The sequence below is a fragment of the Equus caballus genome, chromosome 9 (assembly GCF_041296265.1).
Source record: "Equus caballus isolate H_3958 breed thoroughbred chromosome 9, TB-T2T, whole genome shotgun sequence".
NCBI classification, from domain to species: Eukaryota; Metazoa; Chordata; class Mammalia; order Perissodactyla; family Equidae; genus Equus; species Equus caballus.
Window position 1 is genome coordinate 61,270,581 of NC_091692.1, and position 18,870 is coordinate 61,289,450.

The 18,870-nt window shown below is 34.6% G+C and overlaps 1 protein-coding gene across 3 annotated transcripts in view; it reads right to left on the reverse strand.

The window, feature by feature from the left end:
* Positions 1–2,852: 2,852 nt before the first annotated feature.
* RNF19A (ring finger protein 19A, RBR E3 ubiquitin protein ligase) overlaps positions 2,853–18,870 on the reverse strand; it is a 45,074-nt gene continuing 29,056 nt past the window's right edge. For all 3 annotated transcript variants that reach the window (XM_001492262.5, XM_023648770.2, XM_005613230.4), the window contains exons 4-10: positions 14,234–14,378; positions 13,391–13,553; positions 10,252–10,366; positions 9,580–9,741; positions 6,923–7,136; positions 5,702–5,845; positions 2,853–5,049 (exon numbers count right to left, since the gene is read on the reverse strand). In XM_001492262.5, the coding sequence (XP_001492312.3) occupies positions 4,359–5,049; positions 5,702–5,845; positions 6,923–7,136; positions 9,580–9,741; positions 10,252–10,366; positions 13,391–13,553; positions 14,234–14,378 (1,634 nt within the window). In that variant the 3' untranslated portion in view covers positions 2,853–4,358. The remainder of the gene's footprint in view (positions 5,050–5,701; positions 5,846–6,922; positions 7,137–9,579; positions 9,742–10,251; positions 10,367–13,390; positions 13,554–14,233; positions 14,379–18,870) is intronic.

Genomic DNA, 18,870 nt, shown 5'->3' on the forward strand with positions numbered 1-18,870 from the left:
GTTTCCCTTTGAGATTATCAACAAGTTAACAATGTGCCCATAACCACTGCTATTCAGCAGTAAACACTTGTAGTCCTAACCAGTGCCAATGGGCTAGAAAAAAAATATCTGATATAAAGATTGAAGAGGAAGAAACAAAACAGTTTGCCACTTATCGGCTATGCAACTCTGGGCAAAGTACTTAACTGCGTACTTCAGTTTCCTCATCTGTAAAAAGGGGATAATGAATACCCCTTCACAGAGTTGTTCTGAGGAGTAAATAAGTTAATATTTTAAAAGTATGTAGAAAGTGTCTGACACTTCAAAAAATCATTACACAAAACCAGCTGTATTCCTATGTACTATTAGTAACAAACAGAAAACGACATCTAAAAAATATCAAGTACCTGGGAATAAAATTTAACAAAAGACAAGCCAGCCCTGATGGCCTAGTGGTTAAAGTTCAGCATGCTCCACTTTAGTAGGCCAGGTTCAGTTCCCAGGCACAGAACCACATCACTCAGCTGTCAGTGGCCATGCTGTGGCGGAGGCTCACATAGAAGAACCAGAAGGACCTACAACTAGAATATACAACTATGTACTGGGGCTTTGAGGAGAGGGGGGAAAAAAAGAAGATTGGCAATAGATGTTAGCTCAGGGCAAATCTTTCCCATAAAAAAAAAATTAATGAAAGATGTGAAAGACCTCTGATAATTATAGATTCAATGAAATACCAATCAAAATTGGTGGAACTCAACAAGGTTATTTTTAAATGTTTATGGAAATGTAAAGTGCGAAGAACAGTCAAGATACTCTCTAAAAAAAAAAAAAATGGTGGCAGACTTGCCTTACTAGATATCAGACAAATCTCCAAGTTTGATATCTAAATTGTCCATTAATCCACCTGGGAGATCTCTTTCTGGAATGCTCATCCATTAAGTATGTCTACATAGTTCCTCCATCACTTCCTTTAGATCTTTGCACAAATATCATCTAAAAAGAGATCTCTCTGGTTTGCCCTGTTTAAAAAGCTCTATCCAATACCTCTAGTTTATTTCCCATCCTGTATTTTTCATAGCACCCATCATGACATTATTCTAAGCTCTGTGTATATGTTTATTATTTATGTCTCTCTCCCAACTATAATATGAGCTCGCTGCAGCCAGTGTGTCTGTTTATTTGGTACAACGCTGTATCTCCAGATCTACCTTGTTACTGTGTTAAACAAAAAAATAAGCTGGCAGAAATCACAAAAATTCTGACTGGCATGTGAAGTGTAATGAACACTATTTTGGGCATTCAAAACCAACCAGTATATAAATACTAGCTTTCAGCAGTGATATCCCAAACTTTAATAAGGGAAATAAATGAAACAACAAACTCATTAAAAGTAGCCATACAAAATGTAGCTGAGGGCCAACCTCACTGGCCTAGTGGTTAAGTTCAGCACCCTCCACTTTGGCGGCCCAGGTTTGGTCCTGGGTGCAGACCTATACCTGTTAGTGGCCATGCTGTGGGGCAGCCCACATACTAAAAAATAGAAGAAGACTGTCACGGATGTTAGCTCAGGGGGAATCTTCCTCAGCAAAAAACCCCACCAAAACGTAGCCCCGAGAATCTTGATGGCTCTGGATAGAAAGGCAAAATCATCTAAGGAGTGGTTTAGGTATTTTGTTCACATCACATAGGAATTAATAGCTCTGATGGTTTTCATCATATAGTTTATCCTGTGGTGATCAAAGTTTATATTTAGATGATATGCTATGGAAAGTCTTACATATTTACAAATTAACTCGGTTCCCAGTGAAAATAGGTTAAGAGTAATGGATTGTGTGAATTTAATATAAAAAGCTAACTAATTCAGTACTCTGAAGTTGGGAATTTGTACATTTAAGAGAACCCAGTTAAAGTGGTGGTCTACATAGTAAACAGTAGGGTATACTACTATAAACTTTGTGTTCTTCTCTCTCATTACCATGTAATTTTTCCCATAGGCCTTTAAAGAAAGCAAAGTGCAAAGGGTTTTAAAAGGATTTTGGTGAGTTAAGGCCTGTCTTGAACCCTGGAGTATTCTCTTATTCTAGGGTATCCCAAAGTTGAGTTCCAGGGGAATCTGGCTTGGTTCCAAATTAATTCAAGTTTGAAAGAACCCTGGGAAATGAAGGACCTTCTGAAGCCAGCTGAAAGGTTTAGACCATTTTAAAATGAGACTGAGGCAGTTCTGGTTGGGGGTACAACCAGAAAAGGGATGGGGTTAACTGAATACACTGGCTTCCTCATGGCATCAGTATTGCTGTACTCCTCCTAAAATCATTCACCTTTCCACTAATCTTCAGTCTTCTAAAAAATGTCAAGAAGGCAGTCAACATAGTCATACAGATTTTCATGAAGTATTAACTATGTAACAAGAAAACAGAAAAACCATCTATGCTTTTATAGAGGCTAAGAGAACAGAAAGCTTTTAATTACAATTATTAGCTTGAATTTAATGGCTCTATTTCCATAAGCTAATGTTGCCAGAGTAGAATCCCATAAAATAGTCTTTTAAGATCTTTTTACTTTTCTGTTAAGATAACAATTTATAATACTTATTTCTTCACAATTATAAATATGTTTACTTTCCAACCAATTTACTTTAAAAAATAATGTTGATGAATAAAGCAGCTTCTTTCTGGAGGACAGGCAGGTATTAGACATGAAGAAAGGACAGTTTCTAACATTCTTTGTTGAGAAGTTCAGCAAATGCTTCCCTGCTGGCTGAGACCAGAATGCAGAATTATCTTAATGGCTTGCAATATTTATGAAAAACTACCCCATGACAAATGAATATTCCTGTTCATATAAAAATCTGTGCACAAACCATAAGGCAGTGATACATTAGTATTTACATTTATTTCATGTATGCAGTTTACACACTCATTCTTGAACAAAACTGGAATGCAAACAAATATACAAATATCATAATAGGCATTATCAAATAAAATAACTGGCACTAGTGTTATAAGCATATTAATGGAGCTGGTGAGAAAAAGTGATGGAAAAAGACTGCAGCCCATGGCATTTTTCTTTTTATCAAAAGAAAACGCTCAGTAGCACCATACTGGTAATACTTAAAAGAAACACATGAGATGGAACATTTTAACTGCTATCACTGAGGTTAACCTGTTTTATTTAAGTGAATTATACAGGAAGTTAACAGTACAGGCAGTATTTTGGCCAACTTCTGTTTATGTCAGCTGAACATCTTCCATAAACAAAAGCAAAAGAAAATAAAGCCAGCCACACGTGGACTCCTCCTTCAGTACTTGGTACAAACTCTGTGCCATGATTTGATTTCATGATTGGAGAAGATATGCATGTGTTTATAAAGTGAGGTTATGTAAAGTTATTCACTAAAGCCTGAGTGTGTCTTTGGTAGGCTAATACTTTTTCAGCATTGTCATTATTAATCATATTTATGTTTATCTATCCTGTATTTTTCTACATAAACCAAGGTGGCTAGAGAGGACATCATGGAAAACAATACAGCAAAATTCTCAAACAACTAGGCCCTTAAAATCCAGTCTATTCTAAAGGCACCAAGAATCAATGGGTGGAAACTTCCCCTTAGTGAAAGCTGAATTTTTTATAATACTTATAAACTAATAGAATTTTATTTTGCAGTTTTATGTATCTTATTTGGTGCTGTCAGTATACTTAATTACCTACCTTTACTTTTCTTCTAAGTTGGCATCAACAATATATAAGATTTATAGAGTACCAGATATTTCTATTTCAAAGTTGTGCAAAAACTGCCACAATCTTGCTCAAAGTCTCTAAGTATCCAAATGGTAGCAAATGGGCTGCATTAAGCTTTATGTATCCACATTGCATATGAAGAAAAAAATGAATATGCCCACTTATGAATAGAAATGTTACAAAGAGTATCATATACTGAGAGTAACCTGCAAGGTTCTTTAAACAGTATCCCTTAGTGGTTTCAATAAAATGTCACTAACCACTTATCCCTAAGCATCAAGTTTTCTTTATAAGAATGCTGTAGAACTGCATTAGTATTTTATATTGATTATAAATTAAGCCAAATTTCTATCTAAATACACAAGTGTGTGCTTCAAGCAATGTTTTGTGGCAAACATACAAAACATACTTCTCTTAAGAATTATTGTCCTTATAATAATGCACTTTTAAAGCCTTCATTTCATAGTTTGGTAATTAAGATCCACATGAAACACAATGCTTTGCTGAACATAGAAAATGTATCTGCATTATGATTACATAACCTGGCATTTGCTGGTAACTTGAAACAAAGGAGTCACATGTAGTTCCACCAGCTCCAAACAAGGCTGTTGAGTGGTAATTATTTTGCAGCATTTATAGGTCTAAATTTCAGTCTGAATTGCAACTTTTAATTCCGTTGTCTGATGTGAGTGGTTGTTATTTGTTTCTTTTAGTGCTTCACCAAAATATAAATCAACATTGGGTTTTATTCCATTGTTACCACGTTCTTCAGCAATATGATTCAGCTGTGGAACTTCTGAACATGAAGCAGTTTTGGTAAGCACAGAAATGCTACACTGATGTGGGGAATTTTCCAGACGGTCGTTTTCTACCTCAGGAAGAATGTTTACAGTAGCAAAGCGGGCATGATAATCATTGGAACCATGACTACAAGAAGTTTTCATGCTTTCTAGGTCAGAACAACTAAATTCAGAAAAATGGCTAGAGTGGGAATCTGCTACAGATGGCATACTGTCACTGAGGGATGGAGCCTCAAATTCACTTGAGTTCGTGCTTTGTTGTTCTAACAACTGTGCATCCATGTCCTCTCTGGTCTCATTTATCTTCATGTTACTCTTTTTTCTCAATTTACCACTTTTTGATTTTTTTCCTGCGGTTGCTTCTTTGGACCACTTGGTGGCACTGGATTTACCTTCAGGCAAACCAGTGGATGCACCACCAGTATGACTTCGCGTGGCACTGCCATCGTCCACACTACTGCTTCCACTGTTGTGTCTGAATTTGGATGGTTTCGATTCAATATCTACTTGTACCTCCATACTGTTACCTTCTCTGGAACATAAAAGTAACAAATATAAATACATTTCTGACGTCCTTTTTACTTTTATTCACATGACAGCAAAGGAGGAGGGGTTTCTGTGTGAAAAATTCAAAGACTATATAAAAGCTATCCAAACAAATTAACCAGGATACATTTTACTAAAAAAAACTGCTGGGAATAAGAGGATTGTCTTTATAATAATCAAACAAATTTTAAAAATGTTTTTAAAAAGCAGCTACATTTGTTGCTTATGTTATTTTAGGTACCAACCTTCTCCATTTTTTAGAACAGCTTTATTGAGATATAAGTTACATATCATAAAATTCATGCATTTAAAAGTGCACAATTCAGTAGTTTTTAGTACATTCCCAGAGTTGTGCAACCATCATCACTACCTAACTCCAGAACATTTCATCATCCCCAAAAGAAACTCATACCCCTTAGCAGTCAGTTCCCATTCTTCCTTCTCCCCAGTCCCTGGCAACTACTAATCTACTTTCTGTCTCCATGGATTTTCCTATTCTGGACAACTCACCATTTTCTCTTCCAGAGAACTTAGTAATTGGTGACCATTATTCACGATAATTTTGCCTAATAATAGGGATAATTCTTCTAAAATTAATTTTAAAAATACTTCTGACTTTATAACAATTTTTTCCTTACTTGTCCAACGGGATGTAGGAATTCAGAATGGATCCTGCCATTGCTTTGGTGCTGGCATTATCACTAACTGTTCCCAGGCTGACGGTGCCAGATTCTCCACTTAGACTGTACCGTTCTTTCTGTACATCTGCTTGGACTTCCAACCTTAAAGAGGGGGTATCAAAAAAAAGCTGTTATTATACATATCAGCACTACCACAGTATGTATCTTTAATAATTCAATTAAGAACCCTAGTAACAAGAAGCTATTTTACAAACAACTACAAACATTATTGTTTTCAGTTTCCTTTTATCGGATTATTCAAATTCTGCTGCAGCACTGAACACTATCAGCCATCCAAATAAAATGGGAAAAATTAGCTGTCTGCCAGGTAAAGTAGTAACAGAATAACACAGAAAGGACATAAATGATTTTAACTTAAATATGCTCCACTATTCTCACTCAGGATGTAGCACTTTGCATGCCTTGTTTCAGTGCAAAACACAAAATCCAAATACATTAAAAAATTATTCTACATGAAAGATCAGTGAATCAAAAAATCCTGGGCGTCTATATGGTAAAAATGGTTCTATAAATTTAACATCTGACTCTTTAAAAGACATAATAATATATACACTACTATAACTTAAGAGTTTGTGTTTAAAAGTAAACTACCTAAAAATAAATATGACCGATTTTATCTTTTAATTCATTTACTCTCCCCTACTTTGAAGAAAAAAGAACAACAGCAACAAAGCTAAGAGAAGCAAAGAAGAGCGAATTAAAGAGGAAACAAGGGAAGATAAAAATGCTTTAATTCCTATTTATCTATACGGTTGTTGGTAAGACTTGGTGAGAATGAAATAACTATTAATACATAAAAGAACGCAGGCAGACTCTCCTGACCTCAGTTCATGCATTCCCGGATATCGTGACTCCAGTTGCTCTCCCAGAACTCAGCCAATGTCTCATTTCCTAACATCTAGCTGTTGCCGCCTCCAGAGATACGGTTCAGGCTTAAGTCCTGCCTTTACTGTGTCCACCGAAGCAGCTCCAGCATTGACTCAGAATGTAAAATCTGACAAGTGCAGTGGAAAAGCTGGCAGAACATCATGCCTTAGACTTAGTGTCTACTGCATGATGGGTATATTGTGATGCTTTGTGTTCAAAATTCTCATCTAATTAATAATTTGTAGTTAATGGAAGGCAAAAACAAAACAAAACAAATCACATTTTCCTTACCTGTTAAAACAGTTTACCATGGCACTTCCTGACAAACTCCCCGTTATACTGGCTCCAGCCAGTGCCATGGTGCTGGCTGTTTCACTCAGGTTGTCTCGAATGGCTCCTATTCGATCCATGTGGCTTCCACTTGCACTCAAACTGCCAGTCAGACCACCAACACTTCCCTCCCCTATGCTAGGGTTGTGTCTTGCTTCTGCTACTGAAGTTGTATCTAAATGCAAAGATTTCAAAGAAATTAAATAAGTATGATTATTAACTTCCCTCTTCTTAAATTTCAGATAGGACATTTTATCACATAAAGTATAAAAAATACACAGAATAAAAAAGATGCCTGGAGCCAGGGACCCATAACTATCAGATAAGAGTAAAGAGAAATATCTTAGAGAGTAAAGTTGGATTAAGAACCAACCCTCAGTTTTAAATGGTCACTACAATTAAAAAAAAAGAATCTAGAAGATTTAGAAATTCTATAAAGAACTTGATGGTTGAAAAATTTAACTGACCTTGGAGGAAAATTGTGTGACAGTTTTCAATAAGGCTGTCATTTAAAGAATGAATTATTCTCTAGGTCAATAAGAACGGGCCAAAAGTTGATTTCTAGATATATTCCACAGTTCCAATTGTCTACAAGCTATAACAAAATCTAATACCACTATATTCAAATTTTACAGTACTTTTCACAAGCTTTACATTGATGGATTCATTTATTTGCTCCAATATTTGAGTTCCTATTATATACCAAACAGTGTTCTAAGCAGTGGGGACATAGTGAATCAAAGAGACCAACATCTTGCCCTCAAGAAGCTTACATTCTAGTTGTGGAGAGCAACAGATAAAATTATATGGTGATAAATGCTATGAGAAAAAATAAAGTAGCCTAAAGGGGAGTGAATAAAAGGCAGTGAGAGTGATGAGGAGTACATGTGTGCATACCTGTGCATTTTATATAGTGTGATCAGAGAAGAAGCTCTTTGATAAGGTAATACTTGTAGAGACTCAAAGGAAGTGAAAGAGTGAACCATGAAATCATCTGGGGGAAGAGTATTTCAGGCAGAGGGAATTGCAAGTTTAAAAGCCTAGAAGTTGAAGTGTGCTTGGCATCCTTGAAAACATCAAGGAGGAGTGGTATAAAATAGGAGAGTCACAAGAGATGAGTTTAGAGATGTAGTCCGGGACAGATCAAGTGGGCCTTAGGGATCATGATAAAGACTTTGGATTTTTTCCCCCTCAATACAGTTAGAAGCACTGGCAGAGTTTTGAGCATAAGAGAGACATGATCTGAGTTACGTTTTACAAGTATCACTATGGAATAGTGAGTGGCAGCTGAAAAGCTGATAGATCAGTTAAGAGGCTATTACAATTGTCCAAGAAAGGACAGTAGTTTGGACTAATGGAATAGCAGTGGAGAGGGTGAGAAATGGTTGGATTATGGCTACATATAGAAGGAAGCAGTAGAATCTGCTGATGGATCAGATGTAGGGTAAGCAGGGAAAGGGGGAGCATCCTAAGTGAGGGTTTTTGGCCCAAGCAACAGCAAGAATGGAGAGACTACTTAAAGAAGTGAGGATGACTGAGAGAACAACAGGTTTTACAGTCAAGAGTTTGGTTATAGACAAGTTAAGCTTGAAATTTTTGTTAGACATTCAAGAGCTATTTAAAAAGAAGGGTTAGATGTACAAATGTGAAGTTCAAAGGAGAGTTCTAGCCTAGATATAAACTTAAGAGCAGTCAGTCTATATATTATTTAATAGATGAGATTACCTAGGGAGTGAGTGTAGATAAAGAAGTCTGAGAACTGAGCCCTGGGAAACTCCAAAATTTAGAGGTTAGAAGAGGAAAATGAACCAGCAAAGAAGACTGAGAAGGAGTGGCCAGGAGATATGATGAGATGAGAAGTGGTTTTCCAGAAGACAACTAAAGAAAATGTTTCAAGAAGGAAGGCATGGTCTACCACGTCAGGGGTACTGTTATATTAAGATGAAAACCAAGAACAGACCACTCTATTTGGTAACACGGAGCTCACTGGTGACTCAACTTTGGTGGGGTGGTAAAGATAAAATTCTGGAGAGGTAGGGACCAAAATCTGACTGCAGTGAGTTCAAGAGAGAAAGGGAGGTAAGAAGTGAACATCATCTTTGCACATCTGCCTGATTATTTCCCTAAGACAAATTTCTAAAACAAGAATTGCCAGAAAATAGAACATGCAGATTTTTAAAGGTTTATTAACTTATGCTCCTACTGGGAGTCTATGAGGGCCTTTTCATCTCCAGTTATTTTTCTAATCCATATTTCTTTGAATAATATTTGCTTGAAGACATTTTCTACTCATTTGCCATCTCTATTCTTTTATGAACTGTATTTTTCTTCATTTCCTTTTCTTACTGATTTGTGGTGTTTTAGGCAAAATTTAAGATTAAAAGTCTAGAATTTCTGAGGCATTATATTTCCATTGGAGGTCAGGTACCTAGAGCTATTCCACCCTCTTTCATCCAGTCGCCTTTCCTCAGCAGTTCATTTCGCTGATGTGCTTCTGGATGAACACTATAGGCCTAGTAAAAGGTGGGCAATGGAAATTCTGATGGGTATGTCTTCTGCAGCCTCCCCCTACTTAAACTATCAGTAAGCACATTCTTTTCCTTTGCTTAAAGACTTACCCACAGCTGTGTTAGTTCCACCAACATTTATATCATTTTCATCATCAAATTCAATCCTGACTCCTTTACCATTGCCTGCTGAGACTCCACAACCTCCACTTCGACAGAGAGAAATTGGAACAACGCCATAGACATAAGCTAACATAATAGGAACACCAATACCTAAAGAGGAATTAAATTAGTCATTACAAACAAAAAATAAATCACAGAAAGATGAGTTTTGCAAAATCTTTCTGAGAGAAGGTGTACAGGAGAAAAGTGCTAGGGTTCTTACAACCCTTGCCAAAAGTGGATTTATCCAGCTGTCAATAGACACAAGCAAATTCAAAGGTTCTAGCCTTCCGGGTGATACACATGAGGGGAAAAAACCAGATGTAAACCCTTTTCTTTTTAAGTAGCAGGGCTAAAACTGTATTTGGGGGGGAAAGGGTTATCAACCAATAATAATTTACCAAGTATCCTAAGGCTAGGCTCTTGAGTCTATACTATTTTTAACCAATTACAGTTACTGAATGAGAGGCTTTCTGCAGGCTCAGCTTAAGTTGTTCTTAAATAAATAAAAAAGTAACTCTCTTATCTTCAACAATATAATGCTTTGTTTTCTAAAATTCTTCCACAAAACTTTAATTCTATAAAATTTGAGGTAATTAGTATTTTTAAGCATTTTCTTACCTACAGTTACTGCAGCTACAACTGGAGATACAATTACAGACAATGTTACACCACCTGCTATGGCCAAATTCCGTTTGTGCTTTGAAACGTCCTTGCCTTCGTATCGATTGTGAATCTTGAATTAAAAGTAAAAATGGGGGTGGGGAATTAAAAAGAAAATACATTACATATTTAATTCAAATGAAATAGACCTATATTTGCTAGAAATATAAAGAGATTTCTCTTACAAATTCGTAGTTAAGTGCTCTAATTCAAGGCAAATGTATTATTGTTCTTAAACCATATTCTTACACATAATTTGCTTATTAATAATTTGCTTACATAAGACAGCGATTTAATAGATTCTACTTTGTGTTTACTTTTAAACAGTCTTAAGTAAAAGTAGTGTTTATAATCTTATTCAAGAATAGTATAATCATGTTTCGAGCAAAGAAGAAGGAATTAAGAATATTATTTTCAACATAGTTATGAGGTGGATGCTTGACTAACAGGATTACTTCTAAGAAATTTAGCATTCCCCAGGTTTCATTCTAAATAAAAATTTGCTCCCACAATCTTTTTTTAAAATTGACCTTAAAAAGCAGTACTAATAATAGCAAACATCATTAAAGAGAATCAATTTTTTCCTCAGATTCTTTTTTATGAAGAAAAATATTATCAAATGACTCAGAATGCTAGGCTCTCATTTATAGCTCGAAGCAAGGGATAGAGAGAGAAAAAAAGAAAGTAAATTATGCTGCCAGAGGACAGGAGTTAGATCTACTTAGCATCTTTGTACAGTACAGGTGTTAATAAACAGACTTTAGTATCACCATGGAAGTGGTTTGGGAGATACTATATGAACTTTGGGAAATAGCTCAGTATCTTTGTTCTCATGGTTTGCAAGGGCTAAAGCTTACAAAGTACATTTTCTCCTCTGTTTCAAGAGAGATTCAAAACAGCCTCAAAAGTGTACAGGTCATCTAAAATAAAACACTTGTACAACATTACAGATGAGGCTTAATAAAATAACCCGTTATTATTATGTGGTTATTTTACAGGCTGTAAAATACAATGAGTCTTGAGTGATATATTAAACAGTGCAAAGGCTGGGGTGGGGAGGTGGGTGAACATTCCTGGGGCAAGAACATTTATATTTCCTAGTCAAACTCCTGTTTCCCAGCATTGACTACATGTTCCCAGGGAATGGGCCTCTGTACTTCCTTAAATAGTACGCAGAGAGGCAGGCAGAGATGGCAGACCTTCCCAAGGTACCTTTCATTATTCTTCAGTGTTGTCGCTAATTCCTGCTCCTCCCCACTCCCATGCCTGGAAAACTTCGCAATGGAGTACAGAAAAGCCAAACCTAAAAGCTGGTAAATTAGACTGGCAAAGGCAGGCCAGAAGAAAGGAATCTTCTAGAAAATTTTGCATCCTCAAGCACCAACGTTTAATTACAGTGATGGTATCATTCCACTATTTCTAGTCCAACTTAATTTTTTCTGTTTTACTGCTTTGTGCCACCTTTTCTATTTGTTACTGTAAATAAAGGCTCAGCTTTTAGGTATTTTATCATCTTAGCAGGTTTTCCTGGGCTAATGTATGTGCCTAAACACCACAGAGAACACTGTTTCAATGGAAAAATAACTCATCAACTTGCAATTACAACCCTTTGGGTATATGTTTGAAAAAAGGAAACTTGTAACTACACCTAAGACTTGAACAATGAGGTAAATAATCTCTCTATAAATTATTTGTAGGTGTGTGCAGTACAACAGTCTCTCCTTCCCTTCTCCTTCTAAGTATCTGACTAAACAGTTTTGTTTTGAGCAAAACCTTGCTTTGGATAACTACATGAAAAATTATTATAATCACGTATTACATTTGGGACTTTAAGTTTAGTTACTTAAAACCTTCCAAAATGAACATTTGGCTCATAAATATCTATGTTTGTCCTTGGTTCAAATGTCAATTTTTAAAAAACAGGATGTATTGTTATTTTTCTGATTATAAAAGTAATATGTGTTGAATATAAAAAAATTTTGGCTGTTATTAGGATGAGGATCAGCCTTGTTTTGAGTTTGGTTCCAAAAGTCAGAACTAGAACTAAATAAAACAATTTAAAGGGAAACACATTCTGATTCAACATAAGAATTTTCTAGCAATTACAGCTACCTGGCAACAGAATGGGCTGCCTCATGAGTTGGTGGTTTCCTCATCAATGAAGTGCCCAAATGGCTAGACTGAAATTTATCAGGGATCTTATACAAAGAATTTGTACATCTAGGTCTAAATCCCAGTTCTGCTTCTGTGTAACTGAAAATAAATTACACAAACTTTCCTAAACCTCAATATTCCAACACATAAGTTGCTATGAGGTTAAGATGAGTCAAAGTACATAAAACACCTACCACACAGTCAGGGCTCAACAAACATTAGAGCTCCCTTTTTAAAGAATCCCTACACTTTTTCCTGCTTGGGTACAAGATTAGGATTAGATAATTTCTAAAGTTACTTCTCAATTCTGACATTCTATTAATTTAGATAGCAGCCGACTTCCTAGCCACTTTATAAATTATCCCTTTAATCTTTCAAAAAAGAATTATTTGCTTAGCTAATGAAGTATAATTCATCACTCATTGGCCAGTGGTAAGTATTGGTATTTGGACTTTCACAAGATTGTTATAATCTACAAAATAGTGTATTTACTAAGAGCAATAATCTGAGGGAAAAAAAGTGCTTTGAACTAAAGTTGGAAATAATTCAGGAACTGGCTAATTATTCTTTGCCTGAAGGCATGTGTTATTTAGCTGTTAACTTTTTGTAGATCTGACTTTACAAGGATATACCCATGAGAAAAATGTCAGATGCGTATCCTTCAATACTTTATACTTAAAGTTGGTTTATAAGGCAAATGTCCTAAAGTTCTCAGTCAGATAATTTTAAAGCAAGTCTACTTTTTATACTTTTTGGTAAGTTCAGCTTACCAAACACTGAAAATTTCTTATGAAAAAAATAGTAATTGTTTTATACTGAAGATACTAAAAATGACATTTGTCTTTCAAAACAAATAAATTAAAAAAAGACAAAAACAAAGCAAGAATCATCAATCTGAAACCTAAAGATAAGATATGAACTAACAAGGAACTATGCATTTTACCTTACGGCCCACATAGACAGGAATGCCAATAATCATTGCAGGGATAGCGATCCCAGCTATTAAAGCAATTCCTACAGGAGCACCAACAAGTGTTCCCAGCTGCCACAATATTTTCTTCTTTCGGCTCCAGGGTTTCTTCCCCCAAAAAGTACATCCTGATGGACTAATGGAAAAAATTATAATGTAAAGTAACTGCTGCAAAACATCATAACAAATTACATCACATTAAAGCAATGACTATAAAAGAAGACTTCTCATACTTAGGAATGAGTTATTTTTTTACTTTCTTTGAATTCTGAGTTCATTAAAAGCCAAAAATCAAGGTAGGAACCACCATAAATTATATTAAAAGGATACTGATAACTGGGATTCGGGTTAAATATTTATCTCTAGTCCTCCATTAGCCTCAAAACCTTAGGTTAGTTTTTGAAGAGTGAATTAATGCAAAAAGTGCTTATTTTATCCCTGCTTTAGGCATACAATTATCTGATTAAATCATGAGTTCACTTTGTGGCCTAAATGAGGAAATTTATATATGAGAAAATTAATGTAAATATTTATGACCTAGCATAATTACATGGGTCTTAAATACTAGCTTTCTAGTTTAACAAAAAAAGAAATCTCCATTTCCAAATTTTGACTAGTTATTAATCCCAAATGACTAGCACAATAATTTGGTTCCTTTTAAATTTATGTTACTAGAATAAAACAGATCCCTTTAAGTATCTTATAAACCCCAAGTTTAAAAATGCTTAGGATAATACTTTTTCCCAAAAAAAGTCCGTTGTGGTCTTACGATATAAAATTACATTTAGATATAAATAGGTGCTTCTATAAGCTTACCTTAGATAATGTAAATCTGAGATTTCTTTCATACACAACCAGCAAAACTCACAACCACAGACAGCACATGTCATGTGATTACAGCTCCCATCATTCATCTTTATTATATAAGCAGCACAACGTGGACATGGCTTTATATCATCAGCTATTAGGAAAACAGAGAGACCTGTTCAGTATATAAAACTGGTCTAAAAATTACAATTTCTAGTAGATAATCAATTGTAGCACTGCCAAAAAATCTTAACATGTATATTTGTTAACTGATAGCTTTAGCCTGCTATTTTTACCATATAAAGCATTTTTTCTTCTCTTCTGAGAAAAGAAACATTTTACATTAAATTTTCAAATTGTAAACATTTTTCAAACACAGAAGCAGAACAATGAGAACAAAGAATAACAAAATAATAAAAAGAGAAAGGAGAACCAAGGACAGTCATAGATAAATTGTGAACTACGTAAGGTTTGTTTTTGTCCCTACCCCATAGCTGCCTTCTCTGAGTGCCACTTCATGTTCTAGAACTTTCCTAACCATCTCCACTTAATTAAAACGTAGATATTCTATATACTATTCCTTTAGTGAATGAACACTAATAGGAAGTGACAATTTGATATTAATCTGAAGCACTATATACAAAGGACTATCAGTTTACTTTCTCTTCAAAGTAACATCAACTATAATCATATAAAAATAACAATACAAGGCCAGCTCTGGTGGCCTAATGGTTCAGTTTGGCATGCTCCTCTTCAGCAGCCTGGGTTTGGTTCCCAGGCGTGGACCTACACCACTTGTCTGTCAGTGGCCATGCTGTGGTGGCAGCTCACATACAAAAAAAAAAGAGGAAGACTGGCAACAGATGTTAGCTCAGGGCTAATCTTCCTCAACAAAACAAAACAAAACAAATTAAAAAAACCAATACAGACATCTTTAGAAAAGTAGCCTTTTCCTTGCATTTTAGTTCATAGAAAATAGGCCTTGCAAAGAATCAGTACCCAGAACAAAAAGGAGGAGGTAAGAGGTTAAGGTAGGGTTATATGGTTATAAACACTCAAATAACAAAAAATAGTTTCAGAACTAAAGCAACCATTTATTGATTATGCTCATAACTGTTTTTAATTTATCTTTGTCCTTTTTATTCATTTATTCAGATGCTATTGTTGAATGCTTCTTGAATAGTAATGGTTACAATGCACAAAGGTGCCAAGTTAAAATCAAGTGGTACATAACTTTAGGAATCACTGACACAGAATAAGAGTTATCTCAAATTATACAACTATTGTTGACTTGGACGTCTATTTAAACAGAAATCAGTAACAATTTTACTATTACTAATAGCCAGCAATATTTTCTAAATACACACAGACACAAAAAATGATATGTAGTGTTAGCCACTGAATTCAAGTATTTGTTCCAATTTCTTAGATGATAAGCACTAAGCTATATTCTGTCTTCCTTTCTACAAACTTTGAGGTCAAATGTTACATGGCTTTATCAGTGAATTCAGGTTTCCTTAGTGCTTCTTTTAGGGACAAAGCTGTTTTTTAACTTAAGAATTGGTCAATGCTCACAATTAGTGTTTTAATGATTCAAGCAATTTTGAGCAAACTGATAACTCTAATGCAGCCAAACCAAGACAAATGGCAATTACTAGAATATAAAAATTAAAAATACCCATAAGTCATGATTTAAAAATGATCCAAAGAACATAAAGTCTGCATTAAAAATTTTTTAACATTAGGGCATAAATGAAAAAAGCTGGCTTTTATAGCTGATATAACTTCTAGTACATCAAATTAAAGAAATGCTAATAGTATCTGTTTAAGTGACATATTAATTGATAAACTTCCTCATTCCAGAGTATACTGAAGTAGTAAGTATCTCAATTAGAGACAGGAGTAAAGAGAATCAGGCTTTTGCTCTGATACATGCAATCTTCAGAACAAACTGAAAAGATGACATCCCCATTTATTCTTATGGTTCTAAAAACACAAACTAGGCTTTTAATATGCCAACAGTACATGTTAGAGAATTAACACTATTAGCGATGTATTTTTGATATGTCTCTTTTTTATATCTGTCCCCACGTTTTCAGTCTCTGTATACTTATTTATCTACAAAAGACTGTTTTGTCTGCTTTGTCTCTTAAAACAACAAATTAGAAAAAAAATTTACTATGCACATTATATATTTCTCTCAAAATATTCTCAAAATGCAAAAATCCTACATAAAATTGTTTTACTGATTAGACAGTCAATTGATGCCCCATTCCCAAGCATCTATTAATCTACAGCTCCTTTATATTAAAGAAAAGGTTTCCCATTTCTATTTAAAGTGTTTGGCAAAAGTTTGTCTTTTTTGACTACTGCATCTCTATTTACTGTTAAAATACGGGCCATTGTTACATTAAGAAAAAACAATAGGTTACAAAATACTATGTTCTCAAAATTTGTTTTAAAACTCCCCTACCTCTACCATATTACCTGTAAGGACTTACAATAAAATGTTAACAGTGGTTATCTCTTGGGCTGGTATTATTAGCAGTTAGGGGTAGGAGTTGGGAGCCAATTAAGCATATTTTTATAAAGGGGGAAAATATGATAAAAATTAAAAATATGCGGTTGATTTAAAATGTAACTCCAAGTACATAAATTCCCTAGTAGTTATAAGAAATAGCCAACTAATTATTATTACACCAAGCTATTATTATTAAAAGCACAGCCAATTTTTCAATGTATTATGATAATGGGAGACAAAAAATACCGAGATATCTGGAATAGGAATTAATAAAAACATTTTAGATGGTAGTTTCCTTTCCTCTTTTTTCCCCACAAGTCAGTGAGAACCCAAGTTGAAGTTTTAATTTTTTATAGATTACATCAAAAGAAACTATCACATAAACATTTGTTCTGAGAGCTTTGATTTTTGGAGCACTGTAGGTAAAAATGCATGTAAAATTTTTGAACTATAAGATTTTTAAACAAACATGGAAAAATTCCAAATAAAGTTACTTTTTAAAAATCACCTTGGGAGGCTATATTTATTCCAACAATGCTACTATTTGGCTCAAATCATCTGGGAAGTTTTTCTTTCATAATTACTTTCAAAGTGCTTTATATAATATAAAAACAAATCACTCTCATGATCATATAGTCACCTCCTACTTTGGATCCACTCCATACCAGTGATTGGTATGATACTCTAGTTGTTAGACTTAACTCCAAAGGAGTTTTTGGTCATCCCAGAAATCAAATTAACATTAAGGGAATGTATCAGGATCTAAAGGTTATGACCAATAAGGCATTCCAGGGGAGCACTGCTGAAATAAACATACAATCTCTCACAGTGACTCCTGTGAGGAAGACCAACATTTATTTGGATAACTAAATCATAATTTTAAAATTAGTAACAAAAGTCATCTCTTAATCATTTTTTTTAATGATGGTCCAGACATATGTAAATCTCTAGCAGGTGACTGATTTCTCTAAGTTTCACTACCTCATATGGCCAGAGCACTTACTCTGAGCCAGAAATGTTTCAACTTTATGGACATAAGTATTCTAAGTATCTTCATTTTACAGATGAGGCAAGTAACTTGCTCATGGTCACACAGAGAATAAGTGGAGAAGCCGAGATTCGAATCCAGAGAGTCTGACTGCAGAGTCCATTCTCTTACTCTACATGTCTATGTCCTGTGTGCCCATCCCCTACTTAGAGAAGAGGGATATCATTTCCAACTGGGCCACTCAACAACTACAGCTGACTCCACAGGGGACAGTTTAGGTATATTCAAGTCCTCTCTGAACTGCTTCTGGACTCATACCTAAAAATTATTATTAATATATTTGAGTTTCACCCCAAATTTTCAGGAAACAGAAGTCAATCAGCAAACAAGCATGAAAATCCATGCACATTATATAAAGCATTAAAAGTTGAATTTAAAGTTTATTTAATTTTAAGTGTTTAATTTTAAATTCAACTTTAAATGCTGAATAAGATTTTTTTTCTAGTAGCATAAAGTACATGACTATCTCAATACGCTGCTGGTAGGAATGTGAATTATTTTCTTGATAAGTTTCTGTATTTTCTGAGTTTTTCCCTTTTACAATCAATGAGAAAGTGAATGAATATTTTTCCAAAATTCATTGCAATCCCAATAAATAATGAAAATTCTATGAATGTGAAATATTAACTTTTGGAACTTTTATTCAAAGAACATTAAGATGTTCAGAAATTTTTTTTTTTTAATTTTGACATTTATGAGATACATTCATTGCTCATGTATAGATCCTCAGGTTAATTTTTAAATTTCTAGCCAAAGTTCTTAGTTTGTGTCAAAGGACACAAAGTTGTTAGTGTCCCTACTAAGATATGATTTTGAACCCTTGATCCTGGAATTGGATGAGACATCTGTAAATAAAAAATATGTTTCACAAAACATGTAAATGAAAAGGATTCCAAAAATAAATACAGTCTTCCTGAGGTATGCTTGGATACCAAAATCTATGATGCTCAAGTCCCTTAGTTGGCCCTCGGTATCTGCAGATATGGAATCTACTAGGATATGGAAGGCTGACTGTACTGTTTTAAATCTGTAACCTTGTGATATTTACACAATTAGAAACAACCTAAAGGTAATATA